General features: G+C 54.0%; 1 protein-coding gene across 10 annotated transcripts in view; it reads left to right on the top strand.

Moving 5' to 3' along the window:
- The window catches only part of Asap2 (ArfGAP with SH3 domain, ankyrin repeat and PH domain 2), a 130,573-nt gene that overhangs the window by 11,214 nt on the left and 91,687 nt on the right, over positions 1-27,672 (top strand). For all 10 annotated transcript variants that reach the window (XM_048804844.1, XM_048804838.1, XM_048804843.1 and 7 more), the window contains exon 2: positions 19,202-19,274. In XM_048804844.1, the coding sequence (XP_048660801.1) occupies positions 19,202-19,274 (73 nt within the window). The remainder of the gene's footprint in view (positions 1-19,201; positions 19,275-27,672) is intronic.

Genomic DNA, 27,672 nt, shown 5'->3' with positions numbered 1-27,672 from the left:
GGATCATCTGGCTGACAGCAGTCTCTATTCATGAGCTCTGAGGCACAAGCTGCATGGGTCTGGTGCTGGGGGCGCGGCCGCTGGAGAGCCTGACGGGGATGAACTCTGCTCCTCAGTCAAGGAGACCGACTTGCCCGTCACCAGGGAGGCCGCCATCTTGGACTGGCTCCAAATGACCAGATGCCTGGGGAGTCTCAAGACTGTCCATGGCCCGGTCCTCGTTTGTGCGAGGTGAATCGGTTTAGTAGTTTGCCTGCCTGGCAGGATATTGGCCGTGGGACCTTCTTACCCCGTGTTCTGCTCTCTGCCCACATCCTAGCTTTTGATTTGAGGGCCTCTGTGGATCTGCTGGTGGCTTCCGTTTGAAAACTTGGTGTGGTCTGGTGGAAGGAGCCTGGGTGGGCTCTGGCGTTCACATTCCAGGGTTCAGGTCCCACCCTGCTGCTTGTGTGTCGATGCGAAAGTTCCTCTGGTCCTCGGATTCCTCATTCTGAAATTTGGGGGTGATACTAAGTCATTAATGAGAAACTGCAGGAAGCCCCAGGCCAGCGCCAGAGGCAAAGTGCAGTGTGTGCGGTGGCTGGGGCTCTTGGGTTTTGCATCTGTGACAGCTCCTGTCCTTGGATGGTCTGTCTTCACTGGATTTCCTGTCCTTTGGGTTTAAAATCTGGTGCTGACCTTGGTGGATCCAGGAAACTGTCACCCTCTGCCCTTATTCCCTGCCCCTCCCCCAAACCTCTTTGGGATATGTCCTCCCAGCTCTTAGGCATAATTATGTTCCACTTGTCCAGGGGTCAGACTCTGCCATCTGAAATGTATTCAGGAACCGGATGTCGACAGAAAGGGCCTCTGAGCTCAGCTGCCCTGGAGTCTTGGCCATCTGATAGGTGGAGGGGGCCCAGCTGACAGCAGTGAGCGACGGCAGGTGCATAGAAGGTGAGCACCCCAGCAGGCCACTGGGCGCCCACACTGACTTCAGCGCCACGTGTGCTCTCATCAGTCCCAAGTGTCGAGGCAGCATTCTCTGTTGAGTGAAACAGGGAAATGTAAAGTGGGTCTCTCTGGGTTTTCTGATGAAGATGGTTTTTTAAAAGCCACCAGTATTTTGGTGTCATTTCTCCTCAGTAATTAATGTATTTGGAACTCTTCACTTTTCGAGTGTGGGGAAAATGCTAGAATGTAGAGGAGATAATCAGGGTGTTGGACACACAGTCCAGGGTGTGAATGCATGTGCCTGCTGTCCACTTGTTAGATGGCTGGGTGCAGGTTAGCTTTTTGTGCCTCGGTCTCCTCATCTGTACAGCAGGGATCTCGGCACCTCCCAGGGTTGTCAGGATGAGACTGACTGGTGTAGACGAACAGGTTGTCAGGATGAGCAGATGTGCTGGTTTTTGCTGGCTTGGAAATCCATTCTGCTTCCTGCTGTTGACTGGGCCAGTCACTTCCACGCTTATCTGCCCGTCAGTTAGACTTTCTTAGCCACTGGACATGCACATGTAGGTTGAATGTTTCAGTTAGGTGAGGCATTCTTTTGGGCCAGGAATATCATGTCTTTGAGCCTGGTGTTGGGCAGTGGGGCATGTGGCCCTCCTGTGCATCTGTCACAGAGAATTCTTCATGCCCGGAATCCAGAAAGGCAATCTGTGTTACATAGTGCTATCCTTTGAATTATTTTCATTTCCTTCTCTAAAGCATCTGAGGCCCCTGGAATTCTAGGTCTAGAAGAGATTTACTTGTGGCACCCTCCCGGACAGAGTGCATGTTTTGTGGCAGGACCCCAGGAGGGTCTGAGAGGTTGTCTCTGGGCTAAGGCCACACGTCCGACTGGGGAGCCCTGGGGTTTCTTGGGGCCTGTGTAGTCAACTCCAGTGGCCTTGTTCCTGTGGTCAGTCTTCAGCCTCGGGATGCCACCCCACGAGGACCCAAAGTGTGCGGTGAACCTAGAGTGAACTTGGTCTTGCGCCAAAGCCTGTGGCTCAGCCCGGCCCTTAGCCTCTCTGCCTGCCCCGTTCCGCCCTCACCTTCCCAGGGGAGCACCAGTGCTTCCTGTATGGTGACTTTCCTTTCTGTCATGACTGTGGTGTCTGATGGCTTCGTTCCTATAAACTTGAGCCACACACCTGGGCTCGCCTCGTGCTCAGACGGAGAGTAATCGAGGGGATTCCTGACGTGAGTCTGCACGAGCACTCCCGAGCTTATGGCAGGGATCTTGCTGAGGTCATAGGGATGATTCCTGGGAAGGAAATGACAAGCCGACTTGTCACGTGGACTGCAAGTCTGTGCCTTCACAGGGTGGGGCAGCTCAAGTGGTGGGTGGAGGACGGGAGGGTCACAGCGATGGCTGGCACCTGTGTGGGCTGTGTGGTTCCCGTGCCGGCAGGCCTTATGAGGCTGGCCCGGGGCGTTGGATGCACTGCCACTTTGTCTTGCCGTCGCTTTCAGTTTCCAGGCTTTTGTTTGGGGCTGGTGCAGCTGAGGTCCCATGAGAAGGGTGCAGGAATGTCCGGCTGTCATCTCTGACCCATCAAAAGACCCCATGCTAGGGTGGAAGGAGGGTGAGATGTGGGTTTGCATCTCTTCCTATCTGTACCATTTTTATTTGGAAGATTTACTTGTTTTCTTAAGCCTTATTACACAGTTTGTAGAACTCCGAGTCTCTTGTGTGACTTTAGACGTGGGAATAGACAGCATGGGACGTTCTGGCAGGGATTGGGGCCCTGGACTGTAGTCACCTGACAAACTTTGGAGGTATAGAATTTTCCATTCTACTCTGGGTGCAAAGAGGTGGAAGAACCCATCTTCTGGCCCCCAGGGGGAAACAGGGCCATGGTCTTTCATTGAAGCTCAGGCTACACACAGGTGTTGCATGTGGGTAAACAGCGAGTGCCCAGAGAAGGACAGGTGACGAGCTGTGGGCTCAGGAACTCTAAGTCAACCGAGATGGAGTGAAGGTGCCTTGGCCTCTGGCATGTTGCAGTCTCCCTGTTCAGCTTCTGGAGGAGAAGGGACCATCGAGATGAAATTCAGGGCAGCCACCGTGGTTGGTAGGGACACAGAAGCACCAGACAGGCCCTAACCTCGGGGAACCTACAGCATCAAACTCCAGACAGGGGAGCAGAGGACGTGTGGTTTTAAACAGGTGTGACCTGAGCACGGGCGGGGGCCTCTTGGAGGAAGAGATGTTGGGAGGGTCTTGAGGGTTTGGAGGGTTTGGATTGGAGACAGGTTGGAAGTGAGAAAACGCGCACCAAGCGTGGAGACCAAGGACACTTTAGGGACACAGCTGAGAGGCCTAGAGTACGGAGGGGCTGCACAGAGTTGGAAGTGGGGATGGGGTCCAGAGTGTGGTTGTCACAGGAGTTTCCTGCTGTGAGCAGAGTGGCCTGTGGCTCCTCTCAGTCACTCATTGTATGGAGAAGGGGGCCGAGGCTGCTCTGAGCACTGCCACCCACGTCCCCACTCTCTGCACTCTGTTTGGCACTTGACTCCGCAGCGTCTGCTTCTGGATCTCTGTCCTCCAGTGGGTGCTGAAACCCTGGGCACTGGGCTGGGTCTGGCTTGCCGCACGGGCCTGCGCACCAGGGTGTGATGGAGGGAGACGCCTGAAGGAGCGCAGCCCGTGCCCTGCGTCCAGGGAACGGGTTTTGCGTGTGGTGACTGCAGACACCGTGTGCATGTTCTTCACGAAGATGCGCGGCCTCGTCTGATTTTCCCTTTTCCTCCAACCTGGCTGGGCGGGGGCTGGGACTTGGTGAGACAGCGGGGCGGGGGGGCGGGGACACGACTAACCTTGCTGGATTCATGTCTCTGCCGCCCTTCAGTCTCCTGAAGGGCAGGGTTGGGAGGTTCGTCTGGCAGATGGAGATGAATGACGTGGAGGAAAGTGGCTGTGTCCGGGAGATACTAAAGCTGCCTGTCATTGAGGGAACTGGCATTGGGAAGGGCACTTGGGAGTTCACTGGCTGCGGTGGACGGGACCAGGGATGGCCTGAGGTGGGAAGTGTGTGCCAGCCTTACTCAGTTTGCCCTTAAAAAAATTCTTTTCTGAAACGCATCTGTAGCTCATTGAGTTCCTGTCACCAGTCCTTATGTACTAAATCAGATGTGCTCGGGACAGAGGGTTAGTTGCCACATGTTCTTCCTCTGGGAAACTCTGGGAGTGGTGTTCCTGCCACATCTAGCCTGCAGATGGTGACAAGTGTACTCTGGGGGGGAGGGAGCCCTTGGGGCCAGGCAGGGCTGGCCGGTGGCCAAGGCCCCTCTGGTGGGCCTGCACCAGGGCTGAGGTGACTGAGCAGATGACAGCTGGAGTTCATTGATGGCTCTGGGCAGGCAGCGGAAGTCCTTTTAAAGGCCCTTGGTAGACACTTCCTATGTAGGTGCGTGCGGACAGTGCAGGCCCAACCCAGCCCCGTGCCAGGGGTCTCGACTCCCTCTGCTTCGCTCCAGCCCTTGCTCCTGAGCGTCCACCTGTGCGGGGCGCCAGCCCATCCTGAAGACCCCAAGAAACAAAAGTCATGGTGGTTTTTTTGTTTATAAAGTATTTTAAAAATCGGCTCAATTGAGGTGTGCTCTACTTGCAATGACGCTTGCGAGTTTTAGTGTGCGTTCGCTGGGTGCATCATCCTGTCTCATTTGTCACAATGTAGTAGAGGGTGAGGTCAGAACTGCCCTCCTGCCCCTCTGCAGCTGGCTGCCTGCTCCCACCTGGCAGTCGCCCTCCGCTGCCTTGGCAGGCTCGCCTTCTTTAGGATTTCACATATATCCTTACCCACTCACTTTAGGATTTCATAGCACGTGTGTACGACTTCGTTCCCCCAGCCAGGTGCCCTGTGGAGCCGTCCGCCTGACTTGCATATGTTCTTATTGCTGGACACTATTCTAGCAGACATTAGGTCGGGTATCTAACAGGTCCCTCATGTCTTCTAATCAGTTCCTTAAGTGCTGGGCTTCCCAGGTTTTGGCTATCATGAATAAAGCTGCTGTGAGTGTTGAGTGCAAGTCTTTGTATCGATAGACGTTATATTTGAACTTGGGCAAGTACCTAGGAGTGGGGTGGCTGGGTGGTACCCCGAGTGTGTGAACCCCAGGAGATACTGTCATCTGGTTTCTAAAGGACCAGTTTTCATTTCACTACCAAAGTCATCAGAGCTCCAGCTCCCTCACACCCCGCCCACAGCTGGTATGGTCGGCCACCCCGCCATCTTGGTGGGTGCCGTGGTGTCTCACTGGGGATGACATACATTGCCCTTGTGACGTGATGTCCAGCATCTTCTCATGTTTTCCTTGGCCTTCAGACATTTCTTTGATGTCCATTCCTACACCATGGAAGAGGCTTTTGATCTCATGAAAATCGTCACAGGAGTGGAGATCTAATGTGTCGAGTGACTCTCACTGGAAAGGGCTGTCCAGAGAGGTTCAACATTGAAGTGACAGTAATCTGAACTGAGATTTTGAAAGGCAAACTTTGTTATAAAAGAAGTTTAAAGAATCCATAGCCTGCAATTGATTTTAAAAAATTCCTCTGTAAACCAGGCACACTGTATCCCAGTGTTTCTGGAGACTGAGGAGGAGGAGCAAGAGTTCAAAGCCAGCCTCAGCAACTTAGTGAGACCCTGTCTCAAAACATAAAAAAGGGCTGGGGAGGTGGCCCAGTGGTTAAGTGCCATGTGTTTGATCCCTGGTGCCCCAGAACAATCAAACCCGCCCATGTCGGGCTTTCTGGATGTGGCCTCATGTTGTCTTGGGGGGTGTTCAGTATAATGTAAGTGAACATGAGCTGAAAGAAGCACATGGTCCTGCACGTTGGTGGCCTTTGATTTGGCAGGTGGTGTCATTAGGGATTTCAAAGTCCACTTGTGCGGAGGTGAAGGGACTTGCCCGGGATGATGCGGAAAACTCGGGGTAGGACTAATGCAGCCCCCGAGGGAGGCTCTCACGGCTTTCTTCCTCATCTTTCATATTTCCAACAATTGTTAAAAAGTTTTCAAAAAAGACTTAGACTCTGAGGCATGTGCCCCGCAGCAGCGAGATGATGGCCCCTCTGCATTCTGAACCTCCACGAGCCACGCTGTGGGGGGCGAGGCCTTCAGATTTATTTGCTCGCCTGCTGGCGGCACAGTGGGAGCTGGGAACGAAGGGACTGGAGTTCTGAAGCTCATGGCCTGGGGTTGGTTGCTCTAGAGGTTCAGCTCCAGAGTTAGATCGCCTTTAGTGCCTGGTTGGTACAGACCTGAGTTTGTAGAAGGGCCAGTGTGAACCGCAGTCTGCCCAGGCTGACGTAGTCAGAGGTGCAGGGAAAGGCTGTTCTAGGGTCTCTTGCAAAAGAGCAAGTTATGCTGGTGGCCCAATTAATTCACTATCTGAGGGCCGACTCTGTTTCACGCATGGCTCTGGGATGATGAGGACAAGCACATTAGCCTTCAGTGGGCACCAAATGTTGAATCAGCGTGTAACTCGTGTGCCCTGCCCGCAGTGAAAGGTCAGCAGTGTGGCAGAGCCAGCTGTACGTGGAGAATCACTGTGGAACGTGTCTTGTCGTCATAATGTGCCCGCCGCCTGACCGTCCCTGTGAGCGTCAGTGCTGCTTGGAGATGAGCACTGCAGGGACTTGACGGGTGATATTAGTGGTAGAGAGTTGGGATGAATTTCTTACTATTTCAGAGCTTTTTGCTTGTGTTTCCATAAAGGGATGTCTGTGACCATCTGTTTCTGTTTATTTGTGCAAATCAGAATGGTCCCTGTGAGTCCACTGAAATAAAAGCGCAGGCCGCTGAGGTCCGTGCGGCCAATCCCAGGTGAACAGAAGCAGCCCCGCGTTCTCACCCATGAGCTGGGAGGAGGTGCTGTTCCCATTTGAACAGTCTCATTTCAGAAATACGAGACCTTTTAATCCATTTCACACAGAGGACTTGGCTCCAGGAAAACACTGGCTGAATGAAGCCAGCAGGGCTGTCTGAGGCCGTCTGTCCTGTTCCTTCTCAGCCCTCAATCCTGTCCATCCTGAGCTACTGCAGCCCGAGTGCTGGGAGGGGCCAGCACAGCCCCCTGGCCTGACTCATTTGACCTCCCTGCCTGGAGCACCTCTGGCTGGCCCTGCTAACAGCCGGTCCCTTTGTTCAGGATGTGACCACTGCACTACCGACTCCAGGGGGTCTTCCCTGAGCAGAGCCTGTCACAGGCCTGTTTGGTGGCAACTGGGGAGCAATAGTGTGGGACTCCATTCATCTCCCCCCCCACATTCCACATTCCTGGAGTATTGCAGGTCACAGAAGGGGAGACTTGGTCCCTGCCCTGAAAGGGGCCCATTGTCTTGTCCTTGTCCTCCAGGGCTCAGTTGATGAGAAGTCTCAGTTGCCCTGGGAGACTGTCAGTCTCTGAAAGCAGGGACTGCGTCCCAGGGACCTCCAGTAGAGCACGTGGACTGGCCGCAGGTTTTTAAAAACTGGCCCTTTCCTAGGAGGAACATGGCTTTGTTTCCTTGGTGTGTTGTTTCTTGACTTAATAGTGGTTTACCCGGCGCAGATGAAGCAAATGGCGCGCGTGTCAGGCCAGGTGGGCGTGAGCAGGAGTTTGAGCTGAGGAGAATGCAGGGCATCCTGGTTGTCTGTGGCTTGGAGATCTGCGCCTCGGTTCCTGTGTTGCTGTGAGAGTGCTGTCTGCGTCCCCTGCCCGTGTTGGGGTCCTGAGGGACAGCATGTGTCTGAGCGTGGTGCTGGCGGAAGCTCGTCACTCACCTGCTTGTGCTGCGAGCGTGTCTGCACCCTGACTTGCGTAAGCTGTGCTCGCACACTTCACTTCTGCCCATCTGTTTTGAGAAATCCAGGCCAGGGAATGCAGGGGATTCTTAGGCATTCCTTCCTGTCATTACCAGCTATTTATTTTTACAATTGAAACGGGTTCATAGTCCTTGTGCACAGTAGTAAGAGCTAATCACTTACTGATTTTTTTGTTTGTTTGTTTTTGTGAAGACTTTCAGGCTTGGTTTCTTCAAGAAAAAGGATCTGTTACCTCACGTATATTTGAATAGAGTTGTACTATTTCCTCCTTGAAACTATGACTAAAGTGCAAACTTGTAAAGACAGGAGTTCGACAGAATTTTACATCCATAACCTCAGAGGACAAATGACTTGTCTAAGGCCACCACAGGAATAGGTGACAACCAGTGGTGCCCAGCATAAACCACTGTTGTGGTCCCTGTGACAAGTGGAAGCCCACCCGTCTGGCCGCGTGGCTTGGCCGGCAGCACCTGGTGAGCGGTAGCTCCCTCCGGCTGGGTGGGGAGTTGGACCTTCTAAGCAGGCAGCGTCGCAGTCTGAGAAACAGACTGTCCTCACCTGGCGTTTCCCATCTTGTCTTCGTCCTTACCTCTCTTCCGTTCGCCCGTGAAGCCATCGCACAGCAGCATTAAGCACAGCCTGTTTGGGGGACTCTGCCCTTTGGGGCCAGCAGACCCCTCTCCTGACTGTGCCTGCTGACTGTGCCTGAGCCCCACACCCTTGAGTGATGTCCCCATGGCATGCTCTCTGGGAGTGCAGTGTGCATCCTGTTGGGGACCCTGTGCCTCTCCATGGTGTCTGTAGGCCGGAGTGTCCCCTTAGCCAGGGGGTGTCCTCTGTGCAGGTGGGAGGCTTGGCCTCCTCCCTCGCTTGATGCAGCCTGGGAGCCTTCCCTCTTGCTCTCCTAGCTGGGCCTCCAGTTTTCTTTTCATTGGATGGAAAACAGAGAAAGAAAGAACAACAGACAGGCTGAAGCTGTTCCTCAGGAGAGACGCTGGTCCTCGGCTGTTGCAAGCCGGCATCTCCTGCCGCCCCTTGCAGCACAGCCAGGAGCCGCCCCTGCCCATTGTGCGCCTCCTGCCCTCACCTTGGCCCCCGCTGGCCTTGTTCATTTGGACTCCCCTCAGCCTCGACTCTTGTCCCTGGCAGGTGCTGTCTGAGGGCACAGTGACCTTCATCCAACGTCTTGAGGAAAACAACAAGCAGGCCTTCTGCACCTCTTGAGGGTCCCTCGCTCTGTCCCCACCCTGTGGCTGGGCCACCGTCAGAAGTGCAGCCCCAGGGGCCCCTTCTTTCTAGGACGGGGATGTGGCCCTTAGTGAGCTGTAGTGCAGAGGTTTCTTCCCATGAGTGCTCCTGAGGCCCTGGTGGGGCAGCCTGCACGTGTGGGGCTGGAGGCTGGAGGCTGGAGGCTAATGCTACCTTCCCGCACACCTCCTGTGCTCCCTTGCACCCTGGGAGGGGCCAGGCTCACCTCCCTTCTGGAGTGGGCCACTGTCAGGCAGCCCGGTTGCTGTGCCCTGGGACACTTTGCTGTTGTCCGGGCTTCTAGCAGTCCCATCTGCAGTATTTATTATTGCCCCCTTTTAGGGATTTGGAAATTGAGGCCCAGGGGATCAAGAAATGGGTGTGTGGAGATGTGGGAGAGGAAGTGGGACTGTCTGCAGGCCTGCGGTCCCTTCTTGTTCAAGTGGCTCCCACAGTGAGCAGGTCTGAGATGAAGAGAGATGCAGAATGGGTTGTCTGGTGCAGGAAGGGGGCCTGGGTGGCTCCCTCACACTGCGGTCCTCCCTCCCCCACTCATCTCCCCATGTCCATCGTGGCACTATTTGAATTGGAGAGAAAGGTTCCTGCTTGGAGCTGAGATTGGGGGTGGAGGGCTGTGGACAGAGCCAGCTGGGGACTTCCATGTGGTAGAGCGGGAGAGGACACACGATCACCCAGTGCTTTAATAGGCCCCCGAGTCTCATTGGCACCCTCACCTGCTTGTTTCAGGGATGATCGCTGCTACAGACGGCTTGGCTTGGTGTGGGGCCTCAGCCAGTCTGGGGTTCCTTCTTGCTCTCCTCCCTCCCCATTCCGGCTCTCCCCACACCCTGCCTTTTGCTCTACCACAGGGGAGTGAGGCCAGGTCTTTTGGGTGATAAATAGGAACTCAGAGGCGGAAAGCTTAGACATGGCACGACCAAAGAGAGTGGAAACTGACACCCCCCAACCCAAAAAGCCTAGGAGTAGACCTTATACCCTGAGGATGTATGCAAATCAGGACCCCTGCCCCCTCTTACCCACTCCGCTGGCTCTTGGGGAGGTTCTGAGACACAGGAATGGTTTCCCAAGCTGGTCTGGGGTGTGCCTGTGCTTCTGGTGACTGGCAGATGTCAGCAGGCTGGGTGCCATTACATGCCGTTAGGCAGCCCATTTCCCGCCAGGGCGACTGCAGTGGCCAGAGTGATGCCCTGAGCACTTTCTTGGTGAAAGGGGTGGACAGCACTCTTGGCACAGAAGTGGAGCTTCGTATGGCATTAGTTCTGGGCGGGTTAGTGGGAAGGGGTTTAAAGGAAGCGTGGGAGGATGGGGGGATGGAGAGGGAGTAGCCCCCAGACGCTGGAGAAAGCAGCAGCAGAGTCAAGTGGGTGGTGCCGAGTTCCCTGGCAGTGGAAGTAGAGCTGCTAGGAGACGGGCGTGGGGAGCGTTCTGGAAGCTGCCCGCCGCCTTCTTCCACTTGCTGGAGCTCTCCTACCTCTGATCAGTCCAACACCAAACACATGACCTTGGGCAAGGCCTGGAATGCCTTGGCCTCGGGTCGGGGAAGTGGACGGTGACTCTGCAGCCTTCGGAATGTGCGTGAGGTGGTGGACCTGGCTGCTGTCGGAGCCTCTGTTGCTGAATGGTGCTTGGGGTTGGGCTTGACTACCCCTGCTGCTGTCATTGTAACGTAGAGGTGTCTTTTCAGGTGCCAAGACAGCACATCCCAAGTGGCACTGTAGGTGTGTTGTTCCGGGGAGCACCTGGAGGCCTTGGGGGCCCGCCTCTCCTCCTCCCTGCACTTCACACTGGGGCTCCCACTCCGCTTCTTTAGCCCTAAATGTTAAAGGACAAGGGACGCCCCTCCTCCTGGCTGGCCCTGAGCACTCTGCCCTGCCACCTGTCCTCTGACCTTTGTGGGCATGAGCCCAGAGGCTCTCGGTTCTTTCAGTCTTTATTCACTACCATGACCAGGCCTGGGAAGTACAGGGAAGGGTGTGTTCCTAACAGCGACCTTCATGGCCACAGCATGTCCCTGTCCCTCTGAGAGCAGAGCTCACTAAGCACTGACAGCCAGTGAGTGCCGACTGTATGCTGGACCCTGTACATATGTGGGTGATCTTATCCCATGAAGCAGGCATTGTTCCCGATTTTCAGAAGAGGAAGCTGAGGTCAGTGAGGTGAGGTTATTTCAGGGGCCACCCAGCTAGTGAGCAGGGCCGTCCAGCTGAACCTAAAACCAGGGGTTTGTGACCCAGCCCTCTCGGAGCCACCAGCTCTGCCTTTCTCCATTTTTAATGCATTTGTTGCTTGAGACCTCTGGGTACAGTTGCAAGATGTAGTATGAGGAACACATAAAACACAAACACGTCAGTGGTGGACAGCAGGAAGGCATCCATGGAGCATGGCCCCGGGGGAGTGGTGGCCACAGGGGGCCGTGCGTGTGATGATGTACAGCACGTGACCATGTTCCCAGACAGACCCCCATCACCACAGGCAGGAAAGTTCTCCCTCCTCCTTTTTATCTCCATTTGGGGCTCAGAAGAAAACTCAGCTGTCTCCTGTCTCCTCTCCCGTGTTTATGCTGCTGAAGTGAAGTTCACGTGCCTCGAGCCTCATTTCCTGGGGAAATCAGCCTGGTCTGGGATCCCATTGTCTTCTGGGACTGGAAAGATGCACCAGGCTGACCTCAGTCCCCGCTGAAGGTCGCCTTCCCAGCCTCTGAGCTCTGCCTCCAGCATCAGCAGGGGCCCAGGGCGGTGGCCATTGTACCGGGCTGCCTTGATGGTCTGTGTCCCACACCCGGCAGTGACCGTGGGTGCCTTCTGCCGTGGTGTCCCTCTTCTGTTCCTGATCCTCTCCTCCGGCAGCCCATTTCCTGCCTTGCGTCTGTTGCTCTTCTGCTAAACTGAGGGGCAGCGCTTAGGAGGGCAGAGATCAGGAATGCCAGTGTGAGAGGCGTCTGGGCCCTCTGCACCCCTGGGCTCCCCCTGGAGGAGAACGCCAGGCAGGCCCAGCCAGGAGCAGCTGGAGCCTTTGTGTCCTGCTGGGTGGCAGGCAGCTGTCTCACCCTGTGTGCTTCCTGTTCTCACTCCCTCCCAGCTCCTAGAAGCTTCTCTCTGTAGCTGCAGGATGGGGTTTACGGGTGCGGCTGGCTGCTTGCTGCTTTCCACATGGGGGGCCTAAGGCTCTCCCATTGACCCGACATTTAGCCTGGGAGTCACCTGTGTCTATTTGAACTTTGTGGGTTCATGCTGTGGGGCAGTCTTCTTCATCCTAGTAAGCGGCTGCCCCCCAGCTCGAGGGCACCTAGTTTGCATGACATTCACCTAGGGAGGGTATTTGGGGTCTCCCCCAACATTTTAGAACATTACTGAGAATGCCTTTTCAGAACCAACTTGGGGGAAAGGAGGGAGGTGTACTCAGTAGCTGGAGCTGAGCTCCTCCGCCATGTCCCCAACATGAGCAGGTGCCCTTGCACCAGTGTAGCAGGCCCCTGCTGTTGGCCCCCTTCCTCCAGCTCCTTTTATCAGGGTGGCCCCTGGCTGCCTGGGTGGCCACCATGGCCAGGTCCAAAGCTCTTGGGGCCAGCGTTTCGGCCCAGTGCATTGGGGTAGTGCACCTTGTTTTCAACCCATAGAACCGTTTTCTCCTTCCTCATTTGTTTATCTTTAAACAGATGAAGGCGGGAATGTCTCCTATGTAAATATTCCTGACTATGTCCCCAGGTGAGCCTCGCATCACTGTCCCGTGCCTCTCCTTAGGAGCCACCGACCCTTCTTGTGCTGCCTTCCAGGGGATTTTTCTGGGGGTGTTTTTATACGTGGAAACGTGCAGCGTTGAGCATTTTTGTTGTCCCTTATTGTTTAATCTGTCCCGTGAACACATGTTGGAGCCTGAAGGTAAACAGATCCTCGGCTCCCGGCTTGATGGGGAGGAGAGGAGAAAGGGAAACGTGAGGGACACCCGTGTACCTTTCCTTCACCCGAGTTTTAAAACAGTTCAAGAATAGCGTGCTCCTGTTAACAGTGGTTGGAAAGTAGAGAATCATCATCATCATCAGCAGCAGCAGCAGCAGCACCCGGCGCCCGGGACAGAGGCAGCCTTCTCCTGCGCCTGTGTCCGCCTGCAAAGCGGGTGTGCACGGCAGCTCTCTCACTCGCGCTCTCAGCAGCTCGTTTTTTCTTGTTTTCGCGTTGTGTGTGCGCTGTAATGAAGCTTGTTTCCTTGCATCCTAAGACAGCTGTTTTTGTTTTTGCTTTACTAAAAAACTGATGGTCCCAGAGGCTAAGAGTCTGACACTGAGGTGTTGACAAGCCACACTCCCAGAGCCTGTAGGAGATGAAGACAGAATTACAAAAAAAGTTCGGTCTTCGTCTTTGGCAGAGCCGCACTGGCTGCTTTTTGGCCTCGGTGGCGGGTTATAAAGGCGATGGCTGTCTGCAGGCACAGGGCCAAGGGCGCTCATGCCAACCCTGTGGCCCTGCTCTGAGGGATGCCCTGGTTCCTACCCTCGGTCTGGCCCAGGTGGGAGCAGCATCCAAGAGATGAAAGACGAAAGGGGGAGAAAAAGGAAAGAAGTATTTCTTTCCTCTTTTCCTGCCCTCGGGGCTCACCTACTATAAGGTGGGTGAAGTCCTTCTGTACAGTTGCCTGAAGCTCCCTCGCAGCTTGAGCAGCCAGTGCCTGGACAGAGCCCAGAAGATGGTGGGCAACCCGCGCTCTGGTTCTGCCGCTCCCCACGTTCTCTCTCATGGTTTAGGAATGGGACAGCAGGATTCCTAGGTGCCGTGGTCTTGTGCGTGACCAATGTGCTGGGCAATGGTTGATCCCATGAGTTCACTCCCATCTTGGCAGCACATCCTGGCTCTTCCTCCAAACTCTAGTGGATTTTAATATTTTTTTTCTACAAAGAAATGCTTTGAGTTGAATTTATTTTCCCCCTTTGTGGTGCTGGACATTGAACCCAGGGCCTTGTGCATGAAAGGCAAGCTCTCTACCACATTATGTATATGTACTTGTAAAACTTAGTATTTCTTTATTTTGGTTCTGTGGCTCACACCTTGTGCCCGCTAACACAAGCCCTGGTCACCACGTCTGGCCAGGGCAAGCACCATTTCCTTGCTATCAAATTTGTAATTTAGCCTGGGGGTGGGGGTGGAATCTATCTCCCCAAACATAAGTAGCACAACCTAGTTTTGCCTGTGCTTTTGAAGATTGATAGTAGGATATCACGTGTGATCTTCTGCTTTTACCATTCTGTTAAGTTCATTCATGCTCCTTGCGGGTTGCTCCTTTCCATTGCTGTGTCCCCCTCTTGCATGGTACACGATGGGTTTCCCATTCTACCAGTGATGGGCATTTGGGTGAGTTTGGCTGATGTGGAGAGCATTCTGCATGTCCTTGTTCTTCCATTGTAACAGGTCTGTAAACTCTGCCCTTTGGGTTCCTCTTAGGCACATGTATGCAGCACATGGTGATTGGCTTGGATGTGTCTTTGATCTTGATTCTGAATGACACCTGCTATTCTCAGGCTTCGCTTTATTCCCAGAAGGAGGCCTGTCCGTCATGGCTCTGGCTGTACAATGAGCCCACAGGCTGCAGAGCGACTCGTTGGACCCTGTCACGAATGCTCCATGCTTTCTGCAGGGCCAGATGTGTGAGGAGACGGAGCTGCCCTCCAATGTACCCTGACTCTGTCTTGGCATAGCGGCCCTGGAGCTCATATCTGACCGTGCTTTCTGTCTTTCATCCACTGTCTTCAGAACTGTGTTTTCCGCTTAGATTGGCCTTTCTTGGATGGAGTGAGGGGACAGGCGGGTGACCACGGAGGGGGCCTACTTGCATGGCCAGGCTGGGGTGTGTAGGGAGTCCGCCCTGTCCCACCTGTGCCGGCTCAAACTGGGACTCCAGCGTGCTGGTACCAACTCCCCGGGTTGGCACAGCCACCTTGTGCTGCTGGCTCATGGCCAGAAGGAATAGGGTGGGCTGATGCTCTTGGAGAGACAGACGTTCTGCATGGAGCTTCTGGGCCAGAGTCAGCAACTTTAATATCTTGGGCTTTATGGGTGGGCCTAGAGGCAAAACTGAGGCTATTTTCTGAGTACTGAGTCATTAGAGAATAATTTCTCACAAATTTTCTTAATGAAATTGAAAACATAGCAGTGATCATGGACTACAGTTTTGGCAGTGTGGGCCTACTGAAGAGAAGAGTGGAGTTCTTCTCTAGGGGGACAATTCTCTTAGTTGGGGTTCAGAGGGAGTCTCCCCACCACCCCATCATCACATCCAGCAGGGAATATGTCTGCCTATAACATCCCTCAGGTCATGGTCATGTGGGCTGGATTTGGCCTGTGGCCTGTGGGTTTCCCACCCCTGAGCCAGGCCAGTCCCTCTGACAGCCTGAAGGCCACCCCACGGTGCAGCCTGTCATCATGAGGTGGGTACCTCCTTGCCAGGAGGGAGGCATTGTAGGGTTCTTGGGGCCCAAGGGGAGGAGACGGACCCTCCTATGTCGTAGGGTGGTGTTGATTCTGAGCCCATGGAAGAAAGCGAGTGGGCCGCCTGGGTGATTCCCCGGCTGAGGGGCGGCCTTCAGGTGCACCAGAGGGACTTGCAGGGACAGAGGAGGGAGGCCCTCCGGGCACCACGTTCTGGGAGCATTGGGATGTCCTGCGTGGCAGGATTTCTTCAGGAGGTAGCAAGGCCTGAGGGGCTGGTTGTTCATGTTTCTCATCCTCATTTTTACGGAGCCTCCTCCGTGGCTGTGGGAGCACTGTGAAGAGGGGGCGTGGGCAGTGCTGGGGTGATCCTGGCCGGGGGCTCATTTCCCACCCGCCCACAGTCTCTGCTCCCTGTCCCCACTCACCATCCCCGCTCCTCACCATGCCCACCCCAACAGTTATTTATTCTCTTGGAGATATTTCAGACACATCCCCCCAGTCTTGTTTAGGCAATAAATTTACCCTATAAAACTTGTTTTACAAACCGAAGGTCAGCTCGGGTCTGGCCCTGAATTACAGGGTTTGGCCGGCCTCCTTCCGCCTGCCCTGTCTGTTCTCACTGTTACTTGCTTACAGCTCTTACACGAAATTTCTGGTGCGAGTTTCAGCATATTTCCTTTTTCCAAGTGTGAGTGGATCTGGGGGTGGTAGGTGTGTGCCAGTGGAATTAGGATCGCAGCCAAGTTGGCAAACACCTTTAGTTCATGGAGAAAATTTTGTTATTATCTCTTTAAAATTCCAGTGCTGGTTTTTGTAAATGACGGACACAGGCCTTTTCTACCACCAAGTCTTAACGGTTCCCGCTTTCCCTGGCCAAGCTTAACCTTAATTATCTGTAAGCATGCTCTGTAATGAAGGGTGTGTTCTCGAGCAGGGAGGGAATTGCTTTTCTCTCTTGCGGTTTTAGTTAAATTACTTCTGCCGCCCGCTCACCTTCACCTCCACTCCCTGCTGCACAGACTGAGCGAGAGCGGCCTGAGCGCTTGTCCACTCACTCCTGGGCAGGAAACGCCCCTTCCCTTCAGTTAGGTCCCAGACAGTGACGGGTTTTACCAGACCGTGTGCAGCTGTGGGTGGGTGGGGGGCTGAGCCCCACACAGCCCCGGAGGGAGTTGCCGCAGTCCCACTTCCCTTGCTGCAGGGACCACCACCTCCTGCTCATGTGCCTCTGGGGTACCGGAGGCTGGAGACATGGCCTTTGCTTGAGAGGCAGCTGCCCGTCTCTGGCTGGTTTTCCCGGAGTCTGCTGCCCAGCACCAGCACTCAGCATGTACTGGCTTCTGAGCTGCGGTTCCAGCCAGTCCTCTGGTCTTTGGGTAGCCTTTCCCTGAATTCCTTCCTGCCTGACCTGGCAGCTTCCAGGTACGGTGCTCCACGTCCCCTCCGGCTCAGGAAACATGGGGCCTGCCGACATGGAGTCCCGTTCTGGGCCAGGTGTGTGGCAGGCCCTGGAAGGTGAGCAGGGGCAGTTCTGTTAGCATCTGTGATACTTAACGTGCCAGGGGTGTGATTGTGGGAACGTATGCTGTCGGTCGCACGTACGTGCCTAGGAGTGGCTGCTCAGTGGGCAGGGCGGGCCTGGGGTAGAGCTCGACCACTGGGGGAAGCGGGTCTGTGTGCAGGCAGAGCCCTGGGTCCCTGGCTCTCGCCAGCGTGATGTTTGTGGAGGGTCTTGTCCTGGATGGACAGTGAAGGCCACCTGGCTTAGCGCTCAGCACTTACTGGATACTCAGTGAATTTTCTCAGCTGAAACGTGGAGTAAGTACAGGGCTAGGGGAAATGTACGGTGGGTGCCAGGCTCACCCTGGGGGGCGGACATCAGGTGGCTCTGGAGGAGGGACGCCTCTGAACCAGCTTGCCAGTTCGGAGCAGAAGTTGGGGCTCAAGAGGAAGCAGGAGCAGAGTGTGACGAGAGAGTAGTGTCCAGTGTGAGAAGCAAGAGAGAGGACAGCAGGTCGGGGGCTGCAGGCCGGGCTTGATGGTGGACGCTGGGTGTCCAGCCAAAGCCGGCAGAGGCAGTGGGCAGCAGAGCAGGTTTTAAAGCTTGCTAATAAGTTGGGACCCTGTTCTGAGGTCCTCAGGAAGTCTTTCCAGTGGCCCAACCTTAGTGGTGTGTTTCTAAGCATGTGGGGTTCTCTCCCTTCCTGCCTTCCCAGCTTGTAGAACGTTGTTCAGGAACGTGGCCGAGGGGTGCTTGTAGAGAGCCCACAGGTTGCGGGGGGTTCTGACTTGGGCACTGGGGCCAGGAGACAGAGGCGTGTGCCACTGCGCCAGGCTAATGTTTTGTTTTTCAATGGACATTTTTAGGTTTAGGATCCTAGCAAAATCAACCAGTAGAGTTCCCACACAGCTCTGCCCCTGGACACGCACAGCGTCCCGCAGACTCCGTGGGACACGTGTGGTGGCCACCCAGAGTCCGCAGTCGGCTTCGATCCTGGCAGAGTGTGTCCTGTGTTTGGTCAGACGTACAGTGTCACGATTAGAGCTGCTCTGTGTTGTAACCCTCTGTCAAATGTCTGGGGCCTTGTGATCTCTTTCCCATCTAAAATTGTCACACTGATTATCAGCATCTGCTTTTAGCATCCAGTAAAGTCGCCGCCATTGTTGCATTACAACCAGGACTTAGGGTGCTGCTGTTGAAACTAGTTTGACAGGGATCCAGGAGGCTCCGTGCTCTGAGGGGTTTCGCTGTGTTGGGAGATGGGCCGTGCCGTGTTTTATGGCCAGACCCACAGTGGGTGATCGTCACCACTGTTGTGGGGTCTTTGTTCACCACGCTGGGCTGGGCGCTCCCCCACAGTTCTCCAGTCAGTCGTCGCGGCAACCCTGTGACAGGTGTCACCGTCCTAACGTACAGACGCCCTCTCCCTCCCATCACACCTAAGGGTCGACACTCTTGGTTCTTCTGTTGTTTAATTGGGCAACAAGGAAATGTTACCTCTAGTTTTCTAATTGCCAGCTTCGGTAAGTCATTGCAGATACTGTTTGAGCACCTACTACGCGTAGGCTTCATATGAGCCATATGCTGCTAGTTTGGGATAGTTAGTCTGTAAGATTTGGCAAACATTAAATATATAGTGTGTCTGTATAACCATTCAACCTTGTAAAGCAGGTATTGCTATTGCCGGCTTCTGGAAGGGCGTTGAGGTGTGGGGAGGACTGGGGAGGTGCCTCCTCACAGCGAACACGTTCTTGTTTGGGTCTTTCTAGTCCAGAGCAGTTTGGCTCCCTTGCTCCACCGCATCTGTCAGGCAGGTCTGGTCCTGCAGCGTGGCTGTCCTTGGGGCCTGCTGGTCGGAGTGCTCCATCGGGGGATGGGTAATGAATGTGGGGACAGGCACATGCTGAGACTTGCCGGTATGCAGAGAGCACAGCCAGGTAGGAGTGGTCTGACCAGAGCCACTCACTTTATGCAGAAGGGGTGTCAGGCAGGGCTGCTCACCCGCTGCAGGTGGATGAGGCGCATGAGGAGGGGTTGGTTCTCAGTTATTGCCAACCAAACTGCTGTCCAGCGCCATTTGAAGGCCAGGCTTCTGCATCATGCTGAAGGTTTGTCCTTCAGAAACAGCCCCAGGGGCCTGGTGGTGCAGCAGGGGCCTCCAGACGGCATCTCATAGGGCTGCTCCCTGGTCTAAGCACAGACACATTTTCATTCACATATTCTTTGTATTTTAGGCTTTGGACGTGGACCGGATGGTTCTTTACAAAATGAAGAAATCCGTGAAAGCAATCAACATCTCTGGGTTGGGTGAGTATACACTCTTCCCGGTTTTCTGTGTGAAGACATCGCCTCTGTCATCCCAACATCATAACCCCACCCTAACCAGCTAACAAGTGGAACCCCCCCCCCCCCCCCCGCCGCAGCTGGGCATGGAGACCAGAGGCGAGCTGGGACGTCCCCTCCAGAGCACCAGTCACTGCCAGCCAGCTAATGAGCGGATGTACTTTCTTACCTCTGCTGTTTGGTTGGTGCAGTGAATCACACCAGAGGTCCCCATCCATTTCTCTCTTCCCCAGTTCTTGCCTGTCCTATTTGGAAATAAAATCAATAAATACATAATCAATTAGTCAGAGTAGTATTTGATCTAGACTTATAAACGTATTTTTTAAAGAACCCTCTGCAGTTTGGGCCTAAAGATAGCAGGCTGTGTGTGCATGGTGGGTCTACTCTACACAAATCCTATGAGTGATGGAAAGGAGGTGGCAGCCTTGGGAGTCTGGAGACAGTGAGGAGCCCCAGAGAGAGTGGGTCAGGGCTGATGGATTCTGGACAGAAGGCTTGCCTGTCTGAGGGTGTGCGCCCCTGCCAAGGTGCAGGAGTTGGGGTGCCTGGGGTGGGAGCACTCAGGGGACTCCTTGTCTGCACCATGTCCCCTTCACCCTTGCGGTGTCTCCCTTGACCAGAGTGGTGAGTGGAGCAGTGCAGGGAACACCCTCCAGAGTGGTGATGTACTCGGGGTGTGGATCCCACCGACCCCTCAGCATAGCATGAGCACAAGCTCCCGAGGCCGCTCTCGACTCGCTCGGTCTGTGATGCTCTCCCTCTCGCCCCAGAGATGCTGCTGCGTGGAGCACTGCCAGGTGAAAAGATCAGATCAACAGGAGTTGTACAAGGGCCCTAAGCTGAGAGCTGCGAATCGCTGCCGACCAAGATCCCAGAAGGCCTAGGGGAGGAATGTGTGGTGCGTGGGTTGAAGGTGGTCAAGGGTCCATTCTCCCCGGATGGTCTCAGCTGCTCCTGGGCCCGTGAGAATTCAGGCAGGGGAGATGGACATGCTGATTCTGAGGGGGCTGTGGACAGTGGGCTCTGCCTCTGACTTCTTCCTGGGTAAGGTGACGGGGAATGCTTGTGCAGAGGCTGGCCAGGTGGCCACTGCCCATCTGCAGGAGGGACTCGCCCAGGTCTGGCCCGGTGCCTGGCAGTGCAGCGTGTGGACAGGCACGTGAAGGGCAGAAATGTCAGGAGATGGCCGTTAAGAGTCAGCACCGCCGACTGATTGGCCTTTCTGACCTGTATTGCTGAGTGCGTGCCACAAACTCTGTTCTCTGCCCCCGGAGCCGTTCCTGCAATGCAAACCCAGTGATGTTTAAAATCTGATTAAAACTCAGCAGTGTTTTCTTGTCCACGTGGAAGTGAGTTTCATCCAGGCCACAGGAGAGATCAGGAAGGCTGCAGGGGCTTTAGAGCTCTCAGAAAGTGGAGACAGAGCACAAGTCAACGGGTTTCTCGCCTTCCAGAACCATCCACAGGGCTTAATATGCATTTGTGGATTGTGAGAGGATGGGGTCTTGATGTTTTCCCAACTCATGTGCCCCTGAAGCTGCCCCTGCCTCTTCCCATCACCCTCCCAGAGGCCTCAGGTTGCTGAGCACTGCCTGGGCCAGGCCACCTGTGCAGAGGCCCCTCCCCAGGCCTGGGTGTCCCCAGCATGCCACACCATGCCTTCTTCCCTCTGCCCACGTTCCTCTGCTTGAAATGGCATTTTGCCACTGGGGAAGTTCATTCAGAGTCACAGAGCTGGTAAATGACAGGGTCGGGATGTTGACACAGCTCTTTGAACACCCAGCCTCTGTCCTTCCCAAGGTCTCTCTCATCCAGCAGGCTGGCTGTCCACCTGACCTTGGTGGGGGGGTCTTCTATTTTTGTCATCTCGCACTCATTTATTGCATCATGCCAACTTTAAGTTATTATAAGGTCATGAGTCTGGATTTTTTTAAAGTGCTGGTCCTGAAACCTTTATTTCAGAACACGTGCTGTCTACTTCAGAAAGTCACCTGAGGAAACTCTATGCTTTGCCTATGATGTTGCTGACATCATTCACGGCACTTTTGGAAGCCTTCTCTGAAACTGCTTTTTGTAGCACATTCTTTTGAATATATTTAGCAGAGGAATCTAAGGGTAGATTAAATTGTTTTAGAACTAGACATCAGAAGTCAGACACATTCAGCGAGGGATTAAGCCGCCGACTGCCCTGGCTGGGGGGTGCCGTTCAGCTGGACCGGCTCTCTCAGAGTGTTGGTGCTCAGCCTCCCAGGACGACTGTCTAAGAAGAACACTTGCTCTGTGTGCGAGAGACGGTGAAAATGTAATTCAGCATTTGTACCCCGTACTGCCCTTCACCCTTTCCAGTCTCCTGTTGCTTCATTTCTGTGAGATTGGGGTGTCCTGATTTGTCCTGAGACGGCCCCATCTGACCCCTCACTCCACCCGAGGTGTCTGCTCTCCAGCCTTGGGGAGCCTGGGGTGACTACGCCTGGCGCTTCTGCACAGCCGCACCCTGGGCTGTAAACACTCTCCCCTGCCCCAGTCACCTGGGTGGGACCTGCCAGTCCCTCCACACCTGGCTAGCTAAGACTCGATAAAGAGCTAGCCTTCTTGAACTCTCTTAAGTGGCTCAAAGTGGCACAAATTTATCTTTCAGATCTGCAGGTGAGGACTGTGACATGGCTCTCTCTGGATCACATCAAGCCATCGTCAGGGTTCCTTCCTGGCCTCTCTCAGGGAGAGTCTGTTTCTTTGACTTGCCCAGCTTCTACAGTCCACCTGCAGTCCTTGGCTCTTGGCCTCCTTCCATCCACAAAGCCAGCAGATGGAGTCTTCCCCACACTTCACAGTCTGCTCGGGTGTCCATAACAAACACTGTGGCCTGGGGCTTACGCAGTTGAGTTACTTTCTTTCTCACAGTTCTGGAGGCTGGAAGTCCCTGATCCCAGTGTCCCCATATTCGGGTTCTGGGGGGGTTCTCCTGGCTGCAGACAGCTGCCTTCATGCTGTGTCCTTCAGGGCAGAGAGAGAGAGGAAGCAAGCTCCCTGTCATTTGTTCTCAGAAGGGCACAAACCCCGTCGTGAGGGCCCCATGATGACTTCCTGATGACTTCCAATGGCCCCATCTCCAGAGAGCATCACAGTATGGGTTTGAGCTTCAGAATTTGAATTTGGGGAGGCACAGTTCAGTCCCATAGTGATCACTGACTCTTCCTGTCTCCTCCTTTGACATTTAAGTACCGATCACATGGGGCCTCCCGCAGATAATCAGGATAATCTCACCATTAAATCCACTTGATTAGCAGCTTTAATTCCATGTGCAGTCTCAGTTCCCCTTTGGTGGCTAGTCAGCATATTCAGTTCCCACTGACCACAATGGGGACACCCTTGTGGGGGATGGGACATTACTCTGAGGTTGAATCACTGTTGACTCTTCTATTTGGCCCCCAAATAAAGGGTTCCTAATATGCAGGTAGAGTAACACTAAATACTGCTTTTTGCTGTTCTCCAGTAGTTTTGTATCCCAGTTGCTCTTCGTTCCTTGAGTAACTGCAGGGCCTTGAGGTCAAGGACCACTTCTGGGAGGCAGTGTGGTTTGTGATGAGGGGCTCATAGTATTAGGATCCCAGAAGCCTGGATTAAAAGTTAGCAGTGCCTCTCACAAGGTCTGCAGCACTGGGAAATGGTTTCATCTTTCTGAGCCTCAGTTTCCTCGTACGTAAAGTGGGATTGTTATACTGGTCGCTAGAACTAATAGGTCTACCTGAGAGAATGTGAAAAAGCAACAGGTCCCTACCTGGACACATGGTGGGGGTGGAAGCTGCACGTAGACTCCCCGTGTCCCCCCAGTGGCTGGCACAGGGGCAGGCCAATGCATGGTGGCTGCCCGTTGAACTCTCAGTCTCACGTTTCCTGTCTGTGCTGAAGGTTCTTAGGCGGGGCTTGTGGAGTAGGAGAGGTAATCTGGTGATTTTAGATGTGGGCGGAGTGTGTTGGAGCGGACCCTCTGCTAGGCGAGGATTTCTGTACATTTGTGTAGAAGGGAGTTTTGAGATGCCTTGGACCTGGGGTTGGCACACTGACCAGCCACCTGTGTGCTCATGACCTATGAGCTCAGAGTGTTTTTACCATCTTACCAAGTACTTAAACAATAGCCTCAGCATTGCCTCAGCCTGTAAAGCCTTGGATATTTACTTTCTGGCTTTTTAGGAAAAAGTGTGCCAATCCCTGCCTTAAAGCAGTTTCTAGAACTCTGGAGTAGAATCCCCTGGGGGTCTTGTTAAAACACCATGGCTGGACCCCACTCACAGAGTTTCTGGTTCAGCCATTGGGGATGGAGTCTGAGTATGTGCTAATGGAACAGTGGCAGGGACGGAGCTGGTCTTGGAGAATGCTGCCCCGGGAGGCCCCCCTCACGCCTTACACCTTGTGCTGGGTCAAAGAGTATGAGGGTGCCACATGTACGTACTCAGCAGCAGTTTTCTTATGCAATAGCAAGTCACTAGATTTGCTCCCAGTTACAGAGATGACAGCTTGTCAGGTGTATTTTCTGGAACATCTTAGGGACAGGTTTGTAAAAGCAGATTCATAATTTGTTGAGAAAGGTTTCTACGATGATAGTTTTCCTTGCTCAGTGGACTGCTGTCTGACCTCTTAAAAAAATCCAGTACATGTTTATTTAAAAACTCTTATTTTCCAAGCTCTGTTTCAGCCCACGGTGTTTTTTCCCTGCTGGGAAGTTGAAGGTAACATTTTTCATTTGTGTTTGACACATCAGTGGGTAAAAAATTCATCTTTGTCAGGGAGGAAGCAGCGAAAGATTTTCATTTTCACTTCTCCAGAATGACTCTCTTGACACCTTGGTGCTGTGTTCCCATGGAGAGGGAGGTCTTCTCCTCACCCAGTCTTGGAGAAATCATCATATCTTGAAATGAAAAGTACAAAGAAGGAAATGTTGGTTTTCCTCAAGCTCTTGCCATCTTCACCAGAGAAGAAGATCAGAGTCCACAACTTGGTGTTTCTTTTATTTGCAATGCTAAATAGAACATAGTAATAAAGTCAGCCTAGAATTAACCCAGAGAACTGTTTCTGTTACATGTATCCTATGACGAGAGGAGGCTAGCTCAAAAGAAATGTAGGAAACTAAGTTTTATTGTACATTAAGAAGGTGCCGTATCTGGCATGGTTTTCTACCTGTTGCATGAGAAACTAACTGAATCATAGTAATCTTTAGCATTTGGCAAGGAGTTGGTGACATGGGTATTCTATTACTTCGATGTGGCACACAGTGTTTTGGAAAGCAGTTGGTAGTGTACATCAAGAACAGCAAACATCTCCATATGGAAGGCTGTCTGCACAGAGATGTCCACGTTGCCTCACTGATGGCAGTGAGAAGCTGACTCAGCTAGGGTCTAGCCCCTAGGGATTAGGGTCATGAAGCAACGTGAGGAAAGATGCTTATGAGAAATCTCCAGGCAATAAAATTCAGAATATAAAATTATGTACATGTTTCTGTGATAGAAAGAAGTAGGAGATTATGACAATGAAGACAGTGTATCCATATTGACATTCATGAGCTTGATGGTAGAATAATAACGATGATGGTAATGAGGAGTATTCATGCTCAACGAATACACGGATTTAACCCCGTGCGGTGTGTTAGGTTCAGGCGAGGTAACTGGGGCAGCGGACCCACTGGCCCAGGTCACACGCTAGCAGGCAGCAGCTGGGGTTCTGACCCAGGTGAGTGTCCCAGCTGGCCATGTGAGCTCTGCATGCTCAGCCTGGCACACGGCAGCAGGGGAAGAGGCTACACACTGAGAGAAGCCGAGCAGGGGGTGCGGGAGCATCCTGGATGTCATCTTCTGGAAAAATGCCCAGTGGTTCTGACTGATCACAAGTTCAGTGTGAGCTGGTTCAGGACACATGCTGAAGGCAAGTCACAGATGACCTCAGCAGCACCTAGAAGACGATGTCCCCATTGAGTTGTAACAGTAGCATTTTAGGAAGATCCAAAGAGCCTCGTCCTAGAAGGGATGTCTGAAGGGCCTGGGATTGGGGTTTTTGAAGGGTGTGTTTGAAGGCAGACGCGTTACTTGTCCCCCTGTAGAGAGCCCAGTTATGAGGGAGAAGGGAACTGGGTGAGCAGCCTCAGAGGCAAGCTGGTCATTGCAAGGTCCCCTCAGTGAGTTGATGGCCCCTGTCTGTGAGGCAGCTGGAGAAGGAGGTGAAGACGTGGACCCAGTGGCCTGGGTAATGTCTCCAGTTTGAGCCTCCGAGCATGTCGCCGTCTCTGCTGGTTGAGGAATGGTGACTGGAATTGGGTGGGTGACTTGGGGACTCCCATCAGCAGTGAGCAGCCTGTCAGTCATGGAAGGCTGGCAAATCTGGAGGCTGTGACACCTTACAGTCTGAGTACCAGTGAGTCACACGAGGTGCCATCTTGCTCTGGTAGGAGGCTGAGGCTCACCTAGGCATGGGCATCTCCCTTGGCACATTGGGCACAGGGACATGTCTTTCAGAAATGGTATGCACAGGGCTACCTGGAGAGACCATCAGAACATCCTGCTGTGAAAGCCAGAAGGGGAAAGAACCGGCAGTGGGGCCAAACCGCCATGCTGCCCAGGTGGGCACTGTCGCCGGTGGGTTGTTTGCCTCCTGGAAACACTGGCCTGGTCGCGCACCAGGTAGCCGTGGCCTGTTTCCTCATCTGTGAAGCCCAGCGGAGGTGTCCTAGGGTGGAAGATGAGCTCTCTGTGAGGTGGTGCTGGCTATGACAGGAGGCCTTAGAGACCAGACTGTCCCCGGGGAAGAAGGCCTCGTCACTCCCGGGGAGGGGGGGTCTTGCTGCGTCTGTGCCGTGCTGAGGGCTGGCAGTAATGGGAATCGTCTCCCAGGGGGGTGGGGTGCAAACAAGGAGAGATGGCGCTGCTCCGGCCTGGCTGAGCCCGTTCCTTGGCCAGCACCAGCTCTTTCCCAGCGAAGGGCTTTCATCGCTGGATGCAGTTCCTAATCACTTGGGGTCGCCTTCAAGCAAAGGTGGTTTGAACACCAGCCCCTGGGGCTTGTAGGCCCGAGGAGAGCCGTCTGCTTCCCATTTGGTCTCTGGGTGCCCCCGATGCACAGCCCTGGGTGAGGAGAGTCCGGCCCCTCAGGCCCAGCGTCCTCTCATCCTGCAGTGGGCCCAGAGGGAGGAAGCTCAGAAGCTGCCCTTCCCCAGCCGGGGGATTCGCCGCCTTCCTGTGCAGGGGTGCGTTCCTGCCATGTGCGTTGGTGCCACAGTGGGTTGTTTTTTCCTGTTTGTCTTGTGAAGTTGTGGGCAGATTCCAGGCTTTGCTCATCTGTGTCGCCTCCAAGTCCAGCTTTTAAATGCAGATTCATAGCCCTTTAAACCTCTCAGGGGCTCCCCTTTACCTGGATGGAGTCCTTCGTCACCTGGCCCTGCCTGAGCCTGCTGGCCACCACCTCTCCCCAGGGTCTGGCCACCCCAGTGCCACACATTGCAGAGTAGCATTCTGGTTGTAGCCTCTGTGTCCTTGCACGGGCTCAGTGGATTCAGTCTCTGTCGGGGCTCCCTCCTTGAGTGCAGGGGCTCTGCTGTAGGAACCTTGTATTCAGTGGGGCTGGCTGGTGATGGGTTTTCCACATGATCAGACTTTGTCCTTTAGTAGAATGGGTGCTTAGGGAACACAGTGGGAATACACGGGAATGTTGGTGTTTGCCGTGCTCGGAGCCTATAACCTAGAGACAGAAGGCACAGCGTTAAAAAGTCACAGTAGTTCATTCAGCTGGTCTCCTCTTACTTGGCTTCTGAATGTGCCCCTGCAAGAAGCCAGAGTCCTAGAAAGGGAACTGGGGCGGTGTTAACGTATTCCTACTGACTGTAACTGTCCCTGGCAGGACAGGACCTAAAAGAGTGTGCAGTGGTCATAGGCAAGAGTCAGTCCTCACTTCGACCTCAGTGGCTCCACTGCTAGCTGCCGGTGTTGGGCATAGCTGGGCGAGGTAGATCCTCTGGCAGCCGGCCAGGACTGGCAGTTTCCGGAGGACTCAAGGTCAAAGGGGATGTCCCAGGGAAGTCTTCATGGAGTGGCTTTTCAATGACATTTTGGAGTGGACAGAGCTTGGGGTGTTAGAGGAGGGAAGCACATGGCAGGTCTGTGGCCGTGACAGTGTGGGACTGCCAGGGACTGCCCCTGGGAGCCCTGCAGTTGGGTGCTTCTGGTCTCCCCAGACAGGCTTTGGGTCCTTTCTGTGTTCCTTGCTCGCGTGAGCTCATCTAGGAGCGGCTTTGGTGGGGAGAGACAGATTGCAGCGTTCTCAGGGGGCACAGGCAGAGAACTAACACGATCTAGCCATTGCAGGTGACAATGACTTCTTT

The sequence above is a fragment of the Marmota marmota genome, unplaced genomic scaffold (genome assembly GCF_001458135.2).
Source record: "Marmota marmota marmota unplaced genomic scaffold, marMar, whole genome shotgun sequence".
Lineage (NCBI taxonomy): Eukaryota > Metazoa > Chordata > Mammalia > Rodentia > Sciuridae > Marmota > Marmota marmota.
This window is presented reverse-complemented; position numbering and strand designations above follow the sequence as displayed.